This window comes from Lutra lutra, chromosome 14, assembly GCF_902655055.1.
Source record: "Lutra lutra chromosome 14, mLutLut1.2, whole genome shotgun sequence".
NCBI classification, from domain to species: Eukaryota; Metazoa; Chordata; class Mammalia; order Carnivora; family Mustelidae; genus Lutra; species Lutra lutra.
In genome coordinates, this window is record NC_062291.1 from 63,330,963 (window position 1) to 63,345,039 (window position 14,077).

Below are 14,077 nucleotides of genomic sequence, written 5' to 3' on the forward strand. Positions count from 1 at the left end.
TTATCCCTGAGGATTGTCCTCGGGATTGAACAAGTTAATGTAAGTCATATGCTTAGAACTGCCTGGCGCAGTCAGTCCGCGTTTGCTATCATTATGATTATTTATTCCACAAAAGGAGTTCAGGTTATTTCCTCTCTTAGACTTTGACTTAGTTTCCTTCCGTAGAGGAACTGGGCGTGTGTGCCCCAGAGTGTGCGGGTGCGTGCACATGGGGCTCCGCACAGCCACAAGCACCGTGTGCCGGGAGGAAGGGGCAGCCTTATGTGAACTGGGGGTCAGCGCTTATTCTGGGGAGAACACCCAGCTGTGCCTCTGGTCTCGTAGGAGGATTAGCGTGCTGGGCCTGCGGACTCTTTCACCCAAGGCCTCCCTTGCCCTCTGGCTAATCAGGCCTGATGTCTGTCCCCCAGACCTACTCAGGGCTGGTAACAGCAGGGTGTTGAGGTGAAGGCTCAGAGCCCAGCACCGCCCCTCCTGGTGCCGAGGCCTCTGAGTCCCATCTAATACGGGGCAACCCTGCCTTTGCCTTAGCTCTGTCTCCAGCCCCCACACCTCTGCTCCCCAGGCCTTCTCTCCCCACCCAGATCTTTCCCTGGGAACCCAGATCCTTGACCCTGAGGACAGAGGCTGGGGCCTGGGCCAAGGCCTGGGCCAGGACCTGGGAGAGACCCCTGTTCTGTGGAGAGCCAGCAAAAGGGTGATGAACTGTGAGAGTGTCTTGTAGACCCAGGCTTGAATCCTGGCTCTGCCTCTGACCTGGTGGGTCACCTCAGGCAATTTCCTGAGCCTTTTAGAGTCTCAACTTCCTTTTCTGTAAAATGAACCTAACACTAGTCTCTGCCATCCAGAATACCAGTGAGAGTGCCCTCTGTGCCTGACTTACACAAGTCTGGTGGGCAGTAGGGTCCTAAGTGTGCATGATGGTGAATGCTTATGAGAGCCCGTGTCGTACGTTTCCATGTGACGTGGTGCAGACAGGTGGTGAGGTCTCTATATTTTGGTGTGTGCTTGTGGATGTTACAGTTAAAGGGGTGATGGGGGCAGATGAAAACCTGTATTCCTGGGTTTCCTTCCCAGCCCTGCCACTTTCTAGGCTGGTAACCTCTTTTTGTCTCATTTTTCTCATCTGCGAGATAATAATAATAATGGTACTTACTGATAATAAGAATAATACTGACCTCTTCATTCAGCCAGTGAGGACTGAAGGGGTTAATACTCCTGAAGCATTTGTGACAGAGCCTGGAAGAAACCAGAAGCCATGTTAGCTGTTTGTTAGTAAGCTCCACTAGCCAGAGTGTAAGCCCCCTGAGGATCGGACAGTGTGTTTTCTGCTCACCGTGGGGCCCTCAGTGTCTTTGTCCAAGGTCTGCAGGTAGTAGGCGCCTAATTGCATGCGGGTGGCAGGAGGCCTGGGCGGACAGTGAGGCTGTGTGCATGCGGGTGTCTGTGAAGAGGTATGTGATGGGGAATGAGCATATGTGTGCGTGTGCGTGTGTGTGTGTGCACGCGTGTGTGTGCGCGCCTGTCTGCTCTGGCTGGGGCATCTCCAGTGCTTTCTGGAGCCCGGCTATTTCAGGAAGCCTCCAGTCTCCTCCTCCTTATGTAAATAAACATGACAGATCCCATTGCCTGTACCAGTGCAGGGCGGTGGGGGAGGCTCGGGGGAGTGGGTGGGAGCTAGAAGCGGCGAGCAGGGCCAGAGGGGTGTGCTTGCGTGTGCCTGAGTGCGCGCGCGTGCGCGCGTGTGTGTCTGTGTGTGTGTGTGGCTGGCCTCGCAGGCAGGCAGCCGTGTGCGGGAAGCAGTTGGTGGGGACGCGGGAGGGGCGGGCCCGGCCCTGCCATGCCGGCTGCTGGCCGCGGGGGAGGAGGGGCAGGAGGAGGGGAGCTGGCGGCTAGGGTGGCCTGGTGAGGAGGCCAGCCAGCCAAACGAAGGTGGCTGTGCTGACTGCTGCCTGCGATGGGGGCACAGATCACCCGGAGCAACCTCCACGGTAAGACCCCAGCTGATGCCAGGGGGTCCACCCATTCCCAGCCTGGGGACCACCTGGGAAGGCTGGGGCCCTGGGGCCCTCGGGCTAGGGCATGATCATCCCCCTGCCTCTTTCCTCCTTGCTGGGCTCTGGGGCCACGGGAGGGGGTGCCTCTCAACCACAGAAGGGTGTTTGAACCTGGCGTGGGAGCCAGCAAGGGAGCCTGGGGAAAGCAGGAAGAGGTGGGCTTTCCCTGATAGTCAGCAGAGGTCAGGAGGTGAAGTTTCCCCACAGAGTCTTGTTGTCCTCTCACCTTCCCCGGGTGCTGACCGACCCCCACATGGGGTGTGAGGTCCTGGGGGTCCATACCCTCTGCTCCCAGAACCAACGCAAACCGTAGCTAGAAAGCTGGGGGAACCTGTTTGTAGATCCCGGGATGCAGGCCACGGAGGTCAGCACCGTGATCCATGATGGAGACGTGGAGAGATGTGTGGGCACACATGTGTGTGCATGAGTGCGTGTGTCTGTGCTCACAAGGGTGCATTCGAGGTGTCTGTGGGTGTGTACCTGTGTCTGCTTATGCCTCAACATCCAGATATGCAAGTGACAGCCCCCCACGTTGCCTGGCTTCAGTTCACAAAGTGTGTGCTTTGTGGGGGAGGCCAGTGAACTTCTGACCCCTGGGGTTTACATCCATGGTCAGACACGGCGCCCGGCAGGCAGGTGAAGGGGTGGAAGGGAGGAGCACCAAACTGGCTCCCTGTTTGCAGAGCTGCTGCTTGCCCAGGCTCCCATCCCCTCTGTCCGCCTGGCTCCGGTGCTGTGGTCTTGGGAGTAACGTGGGTGATGTGGCACCAGATTCAGAAGGGAAAGACTTCCCAGGGACTTGTTTTGTCATTGCTGGGCCCCAGGAGCTGGGTTTTCTGTACAAACCAGCTGGGGCCAGAGCAGTGTGGGCTGACCTTGGGCAGTCCCCACCACACTTCCCTGTGTCCCCTGCTCCCTCCTCAGACAGGGCGTTAGGAGATGGGGCGGCCTCATCTGCTGAGTCCAGTGGGCACTAAAGAACCTGGGAGAGGCCCCGGGATGAGGGAGGGTGGTGGCAGGAGCGATCAGGAAGCTGTGGCTGGGTCTGGTGACCAGGTGGCTTTTCCCTTCCAGGCTCTGGACTTTGCGAGAGTAATTTCTAATTAAAAAAGAAAAAGGGAGGAAAGGAGACATGGGAAAAGCACATCATTGACTCTCTTAAAAGGAAATAAATTTTGTCCTGGGCCTGCAGCGCTCAGTGACAGATGGAAGGTCCTGGAAGACACATAATCCGGAGCCAGCCAGTGGCCTGGGCCTTGGCCCAAGACTCGGACTGGGCTGACCTGGGCCTGGCCCTGGGTGTCCACAGGGCGGGGGCTCCTCTCAGGGCTCATTGGCCCCAACAGGGCCTGTTGGCAGAGGGTCTGGTGCAGGCTGGCATTTTCTACTAGAAACAGACTTGGTCAAGCCTGTGGCCTGGGAAGGACAGAGAGGCTCTCAGAACAGGCCCAGGATGCAGCCCACTGTCCTCCGGCTGGCCTGGAGCATGGGCTTCTGAGGGGAGTGAGGACCCTGAGACCACCCAACACAGCACACGGACGTCACGAGCCCCTGCTCCATGGTCCACAGACACGTGTTCGAGTGAGGGCAAATGTCTTTCTTGGTTTTCTCGTCTGTTCAAGGGGCTGACAGGAGTGCCCTTCTCAGGACTGTGGTGACGATTACTTGGGAGGGTGTGAACAAAGACTGAACATGAGGAGAACTGAGCACAGGCTTGGAAAAGCATGCTGAGGCCAGGGTCAGACTCCCTCCCTCTCCCCCCGGAACAGGAGGATACTTAGGGTGGGCTGAGAACTCTAGGAGCTGGGCCTCCAGGCCGGGTGGACGTTGGTGAGTGCTAACGAAATGCGTCATCTGCTTTGCCCTCCTTCCCTCCCCTGCCCTCAGCCGAGACCCCCCCTCCAGAGGCTGGGCCTCCCACCAAGCTGGCCCTAGCCCCTAGCCTCAACCTACCATCAAGATGAGTAGGAGAGGGCAGTTGGAGGATGTGGGGAAGGCGTCCTTGCCCGTGTCACAGGGCCCCTTAGCTGGATCCTCGGCGTGCATGTCCTCACACTGCTCATGCCTGCACCCACTCCTTGGCTGCCTCAGTGGCTCTCATTTTGCCTCCTTCTGGGGGGCGCAGGAAGTGGGAGATGCAAGGATATGGCTTCTTCCTAGGGGCGCTCTCCGCCCACAGCCTGACTCCCAGAGAATGCTTACATAGTTCTCGATCGTATCTTCCCCGTGGGCCCTGGTGATTTGGGTTTGGTGCAGAGGGAAGGTTTTGAATTGCTGGGTGACAGAGATGATGGGGATATGACAGAATGTGACCCCAGACTGTGTGTATGTTTGCGGGTGGGTTCCTAGCCACGTGTTTGTGGACGTGTTCTGGCTGTCGGTGTTCCTGGTGTCTGCAGGTGGTGTACCTGTGCTGGGGGCTCTGTCTGTGGCTACCACGTGCTGTGTAGCATGGGATGTGTACATATCTGTCTAATATTTAAGGGATTTCATGCTATGCCTGCGTATTCGTGTGTGAGCCGTCACACTTGTGTTACTTTGTGCGGGGGACATGTCCTTGTTATTCTGTAGATGTCAGTGTTTCTGCATGAGGGGTGTGTGTGTGTGTGTGTTTGTGTGTGTGTATTAGGGCTGGTGGTGAGGAGTCAGGCTCCTCTGGGACCAGCCTGGCAGGAGACCCATGGGAGAAATTAATTCCCATTTGCAAAATGGTTTCGGCAGTTACACGCTTGATGTCTTTTATCGGGCAGATTTCCAGAGCTGCTCCCGGTCTTGAGGGCAGGAACTGGGGAGTGGAGAGCATGGAAGGAGGCAGCAGCCATACTGACCGGCCTTCCCTCCTCTTCCCTCCCCCGGCCTCTCCCCTCTTCTCTCTCTTTGCCTTCCCGCTTCACCTCCTTCAGTGCTCCCCCACCAGCAAGGACAGGCCCAGTGCCAAGGGGCTGACGCGTGGATGGCACACACGTATTCACCCCGACATGTGTGGCACATCTGTGGACCAACAAACCCTAGATGCTGGGGTGCAGAGACTTGAGAGTTGGTCCCCAATTGTGTCCTTTTACAGAGGGGGATGCTGTGACCCAGAAGTGGAAGTGGTTGGCGAGGTCATGGCGCTGGTGGCTCGGGTGGAAAGTCAGGGCTTGCCCCTTCTGCAGCTGGCTCCCCACTCTCCTTCTCGGGTTCCTTCACAGGCAGCAGGGGAAGGGGCATCCCATGGCTTGTGGGACCTGGGATTAACATGGAGGGGGCTGTCTCTCTCCTGGCGGCAGCTCTGGAGGCTTAGGCCAAGGTGAGCTCGCAGGTGGGGTGGCTTAGCTTGATCCGTCTTATTCTCTTAACCCAGCTCTGTGTCTGCCCTCACCCCCAGCGGGCACCCAGGGGATCCTTGGTCATTGAGTAAGAGGGAAGAGTAAGGGGTAGAGGCCCTGAGTGGCTGGACCATGTGGCAACTGGAGCTGTAGTTGACCTGGGGGACAGGTGGGATGGAGCTGTCAAGGACAGCTTTGGAGGATGTGAGACCTGAGCTGGGCAGTGACACCAGGCAAGGCTAGAGAGGAAGGGGATGGTGGGGCAGGTGTTCTTGGTGAGAGTTTGAATCCGGATCCACTGGCTGTGTGACGTTGGGTCAGTTTCTTCCTCTGTATATTGTCCTTTTCTGTACATCAGGGATGGTAATATTTACCCTGAAGGATGGTAGAAAGGGTTAAGTAAGGTCATGGGCATTAGTGCACCGTGAGCACCCTGGAAATGAATGTGCTTCTGTGAAGGTTTCCCTGGAGGCTCCTCCTGGCCTCTGTATGTTCGTGTGTACACACACGCACACCTGGCCTCCTCGAGGGACCCCAGGTGTCTCTGCCTCCTCCAGCCCTGATGGGTCTCGTGTCCACCATCAGCCACACTCTCTGGTTGTGTGTGTGCACACATGTACACATGCGTGAGCATGGCTTTGTGTGAGGGAAGCTCCGAGGGACAGTCTGTGTGGTGTATGGATTTATGTGACAGAGCCGTGCTCCCCCCAACCCTGCAGTTTCCCAGGCCTGGCCCAGGGGCTTTGGGGAGCTGCTGGGAAGATGGGCTCAGAGCTGAACCCAGGATAGCTATCATCTGGAATCTTGGGGTAGGATCAGGGAGGGGAAGAGGAGGGCTAGTCCCCTCCCAGCAGTGAGGGAGGCACAGCTGTATGCACATCTGTTGGGAATGTCAGAAATTGGGATGTCACAGAATGAATGAGAGCAGGAGGCTCAGTGTGGGGAGATCAACTTGGTGATGAAGGTGCCGATCTTGCCCACTCCCCGCCGTCCTCCCTTGCCCCACTCGTTGTCATGGATTCATTCAGTCTTCCAAGGAGCAGCAGGGCTTGCTGTATGCACAGGCAGGGCCTGAGGAGAGATGAGAGGCCTGACGTGGCCCCTAACCCCGAATCACAAAGGTGGATATACGTGGGCATGGAGAAACCAACTAGGTTGGACCACAGGGTTCGTGTCGCCGAGAGCGGACCTGGCCGGCTGGCCAGCGAGGCAAAATCACCGAGGGCGGCTGGAAAGTGCGTTACCTGAATCAGAACCCAGAGCTGCCACTTGAAAGCTATGTGATCTTGGGTGAGTTAGTACCTCTCAGACCCTCTGTTTCCTCATCTATAAAATGGGACTAATATATTGTTGCAAAGCACATCTACTGTACCGCAAATTACCCCAGAAGTTAGTGGTTTAAAACAGCAAACATTTCATTATCTCAGTTTCTGTGGGTCAGGAATCCTGACACAGTTTAGCTGGGTACCTCCTGCCTAATGTCTCTTGGGAGGTTATAGTCGAGTTGTTGGCCGCGGCTATGGTCTCTGGTCTGAAGACTTGTCTGGAGGGGGATCTGTATCCAAGCTCACTCACGTGGGTATTGGCAGTCCTTGGTCCCTTGCCACATGGGCTTCTGCACAGGGTTTCCTCACAACACAGCAGCCGGCTTCCCCCAGAGACAGAAACCCAAGAGAGGCAAGAGAAAGTAACCAAGATGGAGACTGAAGGCTTTTGATAGCTGGTCTTGGGCATGACATCCCATTACTTCAGCTGTCTTCCATGCACTAAAAGCTGGCTGCTAGGTCTGCTCCACACGCAAAGGGACAGGTCTGCAAGAGGCCATGACTGCCAGGAGGGGGAATTGGGGATCACTGGGGCCATCTTGGAGGCTGCTTCCTTCAGACACCTGTCTTGCAAGGACTGGGAGGCTGGGGAGAGGTTGCATGAGAAGGACATCTGCTGCAGTATTTGATACCAAAGAAACCCATCAACTCTCATCACCTTCCTTTTCTCCTTTTTCCGGCAGGCAAGTGGGGAGCTGTTACAGGTTCTTAGGCCCGCGGTGTGGGTGGGATCCTGGTGCTGCGCAGTGAAGGAAGCTGTCCTTTTAGTCCCCTCTTTCTCTGATTTCTCCACAGGACACCAGAAAGGGCAAGGCACAGAGTGGGTACTCCCTGGACACTTGCCAGTTGGTCAGTGAATTGAAGAATTGAACAGGGGCATTCCGTTCAGCATCTCGTGTTGAGCACCCGCTCTGTGCTCTCCGCTAGGCACTGGGGAAACAGCAGTAAAAAAGACAAAAAGAGCTTCTGCCCCCAGGAGGCTCAGGGTCCATCTGGGAGACAGACACAAATAACCCTGCAGCCTTTCCTCGCCAGAAAGCTGCACCGCAGAGCACAGAAAATGATCCGAGTGACTCTCTTCTCCACCGTTCTGGGTATGGAGATGTATAGTGTCCTGCAGATAGCGGGCAACTCAGGGCCTTTGCACTGAATTCTGCGGAGGGAGCAGAGTTGAGAGAGGCTACTTGGGTGCTGGAGGCCCTGTTAGGGGTGTGTGGGTAGAGTCCCTGGGGGTCCATAGCAGGGCTCTGAACCTGGTCTGGGGCCAGAGAGACTTCTAGGGGAAAGTGGGCTTTAAAATCCAGGTCTGAAGGATGAGTGAGAGAAAGGCAGGTAAGTAGGTGGGAAGGAGAGAAAGATTCCCAGCAGAGAAATGCGCTTGGACCAAGCCTGGAGGCAAGAGGCACATGAGGGAGGTGGGCCCCTTTAATGACCCCTAAGAAGGTCACATCTGCCCTATTTTACAATCATCTCTCTCACTGAGGCCCCCTCCCCACCTGCTTTCCCACCCTTCAAACTGGCTGCCACAGTCTTTACCCCAGAGAGAGCAAGCCCTGTTCAGTGCATGTGTATAAGCTAGTCTAAGTCAGGACTACCCTGGCAATCCAGGATTAGGGTGTTTGGGATAAGATAAAACCAGAGTGTCTGGCATCCCACTGGGCTGAAAAGAGCTGGTGATTTCCTACAGTGGGATTTATTGCTTTTATTAAAAAAAAATAAGACCTTATGTTGGGATCTGGTGTTCAAGTTTGCAAAATTCTTTCACATCTGTGAACTCCCTGGGTCGTCACAGCAACCAGGAGAGGTGGGCGGAGCAGCTAAGATGACCCTGTTTTACAGAGAAAGAGATCAAGGTCCAGAGAGGTGAAGTGACTTGCCCAAAGTCACACAGCAAGTCTGTGGCATGGCTGGGGTTTGAACCCATGGCCCCCTGACTCCAGGGTTCAAGCTCTTTGTTCCCTGACCGCCATTGTCTAGAAAGTGAGACAGGTCTCCTTCGTCGGAGATGCAGACAAGCATGCCAGCCCTGGGGGTCAGCGCCACAGACTCAGAGCAAGGCGGTCCTGAGCACAGTGCGATTCCATGTTGAAAGACGGATGGGACATGGAGAAGTGGAGGTGGGAGGGGGGGCAGGGAAAGAAGCTGTATGGCGGGGAGGGGCGAAGAGGGGAGGGGCGAAGAGGGGAGGGGCGAAGAGCTTGAACAAAGGTGTGGAGGTACGAGAACATAGGTGGATGTCAGTAGCATTAATAATTATTATTGTTATATAATAAGTACTGATAAGCTAACCGTGTCTTAATTATAATATAATTACTAGCTGTTATCTATAATAATTATTATAATCATTATTATAGCAACCACTTACTGGGTTAGTTTTGCATACATCATCTCATTTAATCCTGACAAGAATCCCGTGAAGAAGGTCTGCCATGGCCCCCATTTTACAGGTGAGAAAAGCGAGGCTCCAGAGGTCTCACAGTTAGTGACAGAGCCGCTGGGTTTGGAGGCAGCAGGCCTGGGTTCATATCAGGGCCCTTTGCTCTGGCTGGGTAACTTCACGTCTGAGGACCTGTGTCCCAGTGGCACTGGGGGCGGAATGAAGACCCCACCTATAAAGTCACATGGGGTTTGGTCACTGTCGCTAGTACTGCCCTCTCCTTGGCAGCCCAGCTCAGCTCAGCCTGGGCGTGCGGGGCTCTGCCAGGATGGTTCTGGGGCAGATCTTGGCGTGGGGGCAGTGAGGAGGTCACTCTGGAGGCTGCCTTGTGTCCCGGCATCTCCCCCTGGGACCCCACCGAGAGGCAGGAATGTGGTCCAGAGCTAGCTGAGGGTTACCTGGAGGGCTGGCCAGGCTTGTGTCTGGCACCCCATAAATGCCCAGGAGGAATGGGCTCTGTGGGGGAGTTTCCATTGTGTCAGCAGCAGCCTCGCCTGGGGGGTGGGGGGGTTGCTCCCACTGTGGCTCCCGGGAAGCTTGTAAACCTGTCACTAATGGGAGCTCTGAGAGCTCTGCTGGGAGCCAGCTGGGGAGACTGGGGCTCCACCAGGACCAGTGGCCAGTGGGGGAGTAGTGTCCCAGCATCTTGAGCCTGCTTGCTTTGCTGTGGCTGTTCCCCCAGCTGGGACTGGCCAGAGCCTTCTCCACGCAGCCTTTCCCCACTATGCCTGCCATCTTGGACTCGTGGGGAAAATGGGCTCTAGTATTAGATGCCGAGTAGGGTAAAGGACCCCTATGAGCAGCATTGGAAGATCAGGGTCCAAGTCCCAGCTCTGCCACTTCATTGCTATGTGAGCTCAAGCAAGTTGGCTAACCATTTGGAGTCCTAACTCATCCCTAGAATGGAGACCTTAAGGGCCATAGTGTCGGTTGAAGTGCAGGGAGGGAGCCTTTTAGGATGGGGTAGGGAAGGAGCCTTGCCCTCAGCTGCCCCTCTGCCCCTGAATCTCAGAGCTGTGCCCAGGGTTAATTCTCATTCCGCTTTCTCTCCTTCCTCCCCCAGGCCATAATGCCAGCTGAGGTGGAGGAGGGAGCTGGCAGGCAAACACAGCAGGGGTTGGTGAGGTGACGAACACCAGCATGTTGGATGCCTCAGAGGGCCCCATTCCTCTTGTAGTCTGTGTGAATGGCGCCCCCTGGAGGCAGGCAGGGAGGGCCTTCGTGGCTATAAGCAGTGGCTCTGGCCCTGCTTTGAAGAGACGTGATGCGACACGGATGTCTCTTTCTCAGGTGGGACTGGCCAGCTGGATTGGGGTGCTCAAGGATGCCACTGGGCCTGGAAGCTGGTGGGGGGTGTTTGGTGGGCTAGGGTCAGGAGTTCAAGTGGGGGTCTGCCAAGCGGCAGGGGACCATGGTCACTTTGAGATACCCAGCAAGCCGGAGAGGGTTTTCATATCATCTCCACAGACATGGCTCGGTGTGCACTGATTCCTCAGAGCTGAGTGCAGAGAGAAGAGGCCAATGACAGCTCTGGGGACAGCTCTGGGGACAGCCCCTGGAGCCACACTATGGGAAGGAGGAGGCGGGCATATAATTTCGCAGGTCTAGGAGTCAGTGAACGTGCTTTGTAGCGGCCAGAACGCTCCCCTCATACCCGGTCCAGAGGCTCGGGGCTGAGAGTTGTGGGCCAACCAGGCTTTGGTGTCTCCTGTCCAATGGTCCACATCCTAGGCATTCCCTGCCATGGGCTGATGGCGGCAGTGGTGGTCAGCCTCCCTTTCCTCCATCTCAGTGGACCCTGATTTGTTAGTTGTTGTTGCTTTTGAGGCATTATTTGTAGATAATAAAGCTCATCCTTTTTAAGTATATAGTTTGGGGAGCTGTGACAAATGTGCAAGTTGTGTGAGCACTGCCACAGTTAAGATAAAGAACATTCCATCATTGCCAAAACTCCCTTTGTGCCCCTGTGTCTTCCTCTTCCCCAAACTCCAGTACTCTGGAGCTTTCAAACTATGTAGTTTTGCCTGTTCCAGAATGTCCTACAAAAAGGCATCAGAGCATAGGTAGGCTTTGGAGCTGGCTTCTGTCACTCAGCATGGTTTCGAGGTCCCTCCTCCTTACACCCATGTGAATGCAGAGCGGGATGCCTTGAGGGCGCATGCCGCATTTTATATCCAGCCGTGTAGGAGGGCCATGCAGGCCACATGGTTTGTGTTTCTGTGTCTTGGTGGCCTACACACGTGTATCATGGAAGCAGCCTAGCAGAATGCCGGGTCTCCCCCAGTGTGCTACTCACAATGGTTCTGCATGGCACATGGACAAACATTTCCCCCCACATTTTACCAGTCGCGAGTATAATTTAATGTGCTTTTAAAAGAATGTGTCCGGCACACAGAACCCCCGTGGTCTTGGCTGTTGGGGCTTCATGGCGAAGCCACAGGCCTCCCCGCGGGACTGCCTGCGTTCGGCCACTGGAGGCTCTCTGTGGCAGCTGGGTGACCGTGGGCAAGCCACTCAGTGTCTCTGAGGCTCAGGGTCTTCATCAGTCATATGGGCTAGTGATATCCCTCTCTCCAGTCAGAGTTTGCCTTAAGGCTGAAACCGGTGGGTGAACATCAACTCCCCGTTCAGGGCCTGGCCCGCGGCTGTCCATATTACTAGAGGTATGTGGTCCATGGGTGCTTGGACCTGTCCCATGCATGCCGTTTCATACATCCCTGTGGACATGAATATGTGTGTGTGTGCACGGTACGTGTGTAAACGTGTGATTCCTGACCCAAGGGATTAGGGAAGAAATAAGTCTCTGTCTTCTAGGGTCTGGAGTACCTTCATGTACCCATAGTTGTATGTGAGGTCACCGTCTGGGTGCTCCTTGTGTCCCAGGGACCAGGGTTTCCCTCACCTTCCTTCTCCATCCGTCTTGCTGTCAGCCAGGGTGGCTGGGCCTGTGCCACCCTTGCCGACCCAAAGTCCTCCTGTGGGAGGGAGGCCCAGGGATATGGTCCTCCCAGGGCCTGGATCTCTGACCCTGGGTGTCTCCACCGTATCTGCCCAGAGTCAGTGTTTTCTGGGTCTTTTTGCAGAACCCTAGGACCCCACCCAGGATGGGTGGGGAGGAGAGGGAGCATTTTGAAGGAAGCTGAGGTCTTGCGGTTGGTCCATGGGTCCTGAGTGGAGGCTGGGGAGTGACCCTATGGGAGAGGCTGTGATCAGCTGCTGGGCTCAGCAGGTTTAACAACCTGCTTTATTGAGTTGTAAGTTGTATTGACATACGTTCAGAGTGTACAATTGGGGGGGGGGGTTACATACGTATACACCCATGAGATCATCACCACGATCCAGAGAGTGAACATATCCATCATCCCAAACGTTCCCTTGTGCTCCTTGGCAATCCCTCCCCCTCACCCCTCCATCCCCAGGTGACCTCCAGGCTATGTGTTATCACTAGCCCTTAGTGTGCATTTCCCAGATTGGGGCAAATGGGACAGGGTGTAGGTTTCTGTTTCAAAAGGAACAGAAGCCCTACAGTTACTCCATGGATTGTGTTTGCTTTTTTCTTAAAAACGGGTTTATATCACTCAGCATAAGTATTTTAAAATTCATCCATGTTGCCTCTCATATCAGTGATCCATTCCCTGTTCACCGATAAGTAATATTCCATTGTATACCTGTACCACAATCTCTAATCCCTTTCCCCAACTGGTATTTTTTGAAGCCAGCAGTCATGCTGTGCCTGAGGCTGGCCTATCCCAAAGGACACCTCTCCCAGGCAGGGCACCTGTAGGTTTCCTGTGGCCACTCTTTGTCCTTCATCCCAATGGCCCCCTTCCCTGGAATGACCTCCCTTACTCTGTACTATCTAGGGGCCACCCAACCTCTTCCAGGTATCCTTCCCAGACTGACTGGGTCGCCTCTGAGCAGTTCCAACCTCCACTGCTTGGTGGCTTTAAAGGCCTTGAGCAGTGTTCTGTGATTCCAGTCTTTTCTCTTAGTGGGAACAAGAGGAACTCCTCCTTGTTCCAGCCCCGCCTCCCACATGCAGGATGTCTGGCTGGCCATGGACCATGGACGCTGGTGTCTGGGACCCTTTGGGAAGAAGGAAGCAAAGATGCAAAGTGATGCAAAGTGATGCAAATATGGCCTGGACCAAAGTCAGGGTCTTCCTAGCTCAGGATATTGCTCTCTCCATCTCTCTTCCCTTCCTGTCTTCCTATCCTTCCTGGAAAACTCTCCTCCTCTTTAGGGAGTGGAAGACCTCTGAGAAAGCCTGATGCTGATTGAGCTTCTCTGCCTTGGAGGAACCAAACTTTGACACCTCCCAGAAGGCTTCTGTCACATTCTGTGGTTTCCTACTTCCCCCACTCCATCTTCCCATCTTCCATGTCTCTCCTTCCTCAAGTTGATGGCACAGGGCAGGGCTGCCCTTCATCATGGACAGGATACAGATCTTGGGGAAGAAATGAACATCTCTCCTTGTCCCCAACTGCCAAGACTGCGTTAATACTTCCGGTGCTGCTGAGACGTGTCTTAGAGCTCCAGCTTCCCATTGTGCTGGAGCAGGGAAGTGATGTCCCTAAGGTTATACAGCCAGTGAGTGACCGATACAAGCCACCTGCCACCTCCTCCATGTTCCTTCTAATCTCTGCCCTGTCTCCTGAACACCAGCCCCACATGCCTCTAACGTGCCTTCCCCTGGACCACGCCCCATCCTTTCCTCTGTCCCGTTTTGGGGTGCAGTAGAGCTATCAGCAGGAGGAATTGGCATGCCTCGCGGCCAGAGGTTCTTGAGGCTGATCTGAGTTCCATCAGGAAGCCTGGGTGCCGAGGCCCACCTGTTGCGGGCGTGGGTGGTATAAAGCCCGAGGGCGGCCTGAGGTGGAGAGGGGTGGCCCTGAAGGAGGGCAGCCATGGGCGTGGTCCTGGAGCCTAGCTACACTGCTGGTCTCCAAG

The 14,077-nt window shown here is 55.3% G+C and overlaps 1 protein-coding gene across 2 annotated transcripts in view; it reads left to right on the top strand.

The window, feature by feature from the left end:
- NEURL1 (neuralized E3 ubiquitin protein ligase 1) overlaps positions 1 to 14,077 on the top strand; it is an 80,341-nt gene that overhangs the window by 44,780 nt on the left and 21,484 nt on the right. Inside the window, exon 1 of one of the 2 annotated variants that reach the window (XM_047701418.1) lies at positions 1,684 to 1,991. The exons of the other annotated variant lie outside the window; for it this stretch is intronic. Coding sequence (XP_047557374.1) covers positions 1,958 to 1,991 — 34 coding nt within the window. The 5' untranslated portion in view covers positions 1,684 to 1,957. Of the gene's footprint in view, positions 1 to 1,683; positions 1,992 to 14,077 lie in introns of those variants that run through there. 2 annotated transcript variants of the gene reach the window in all.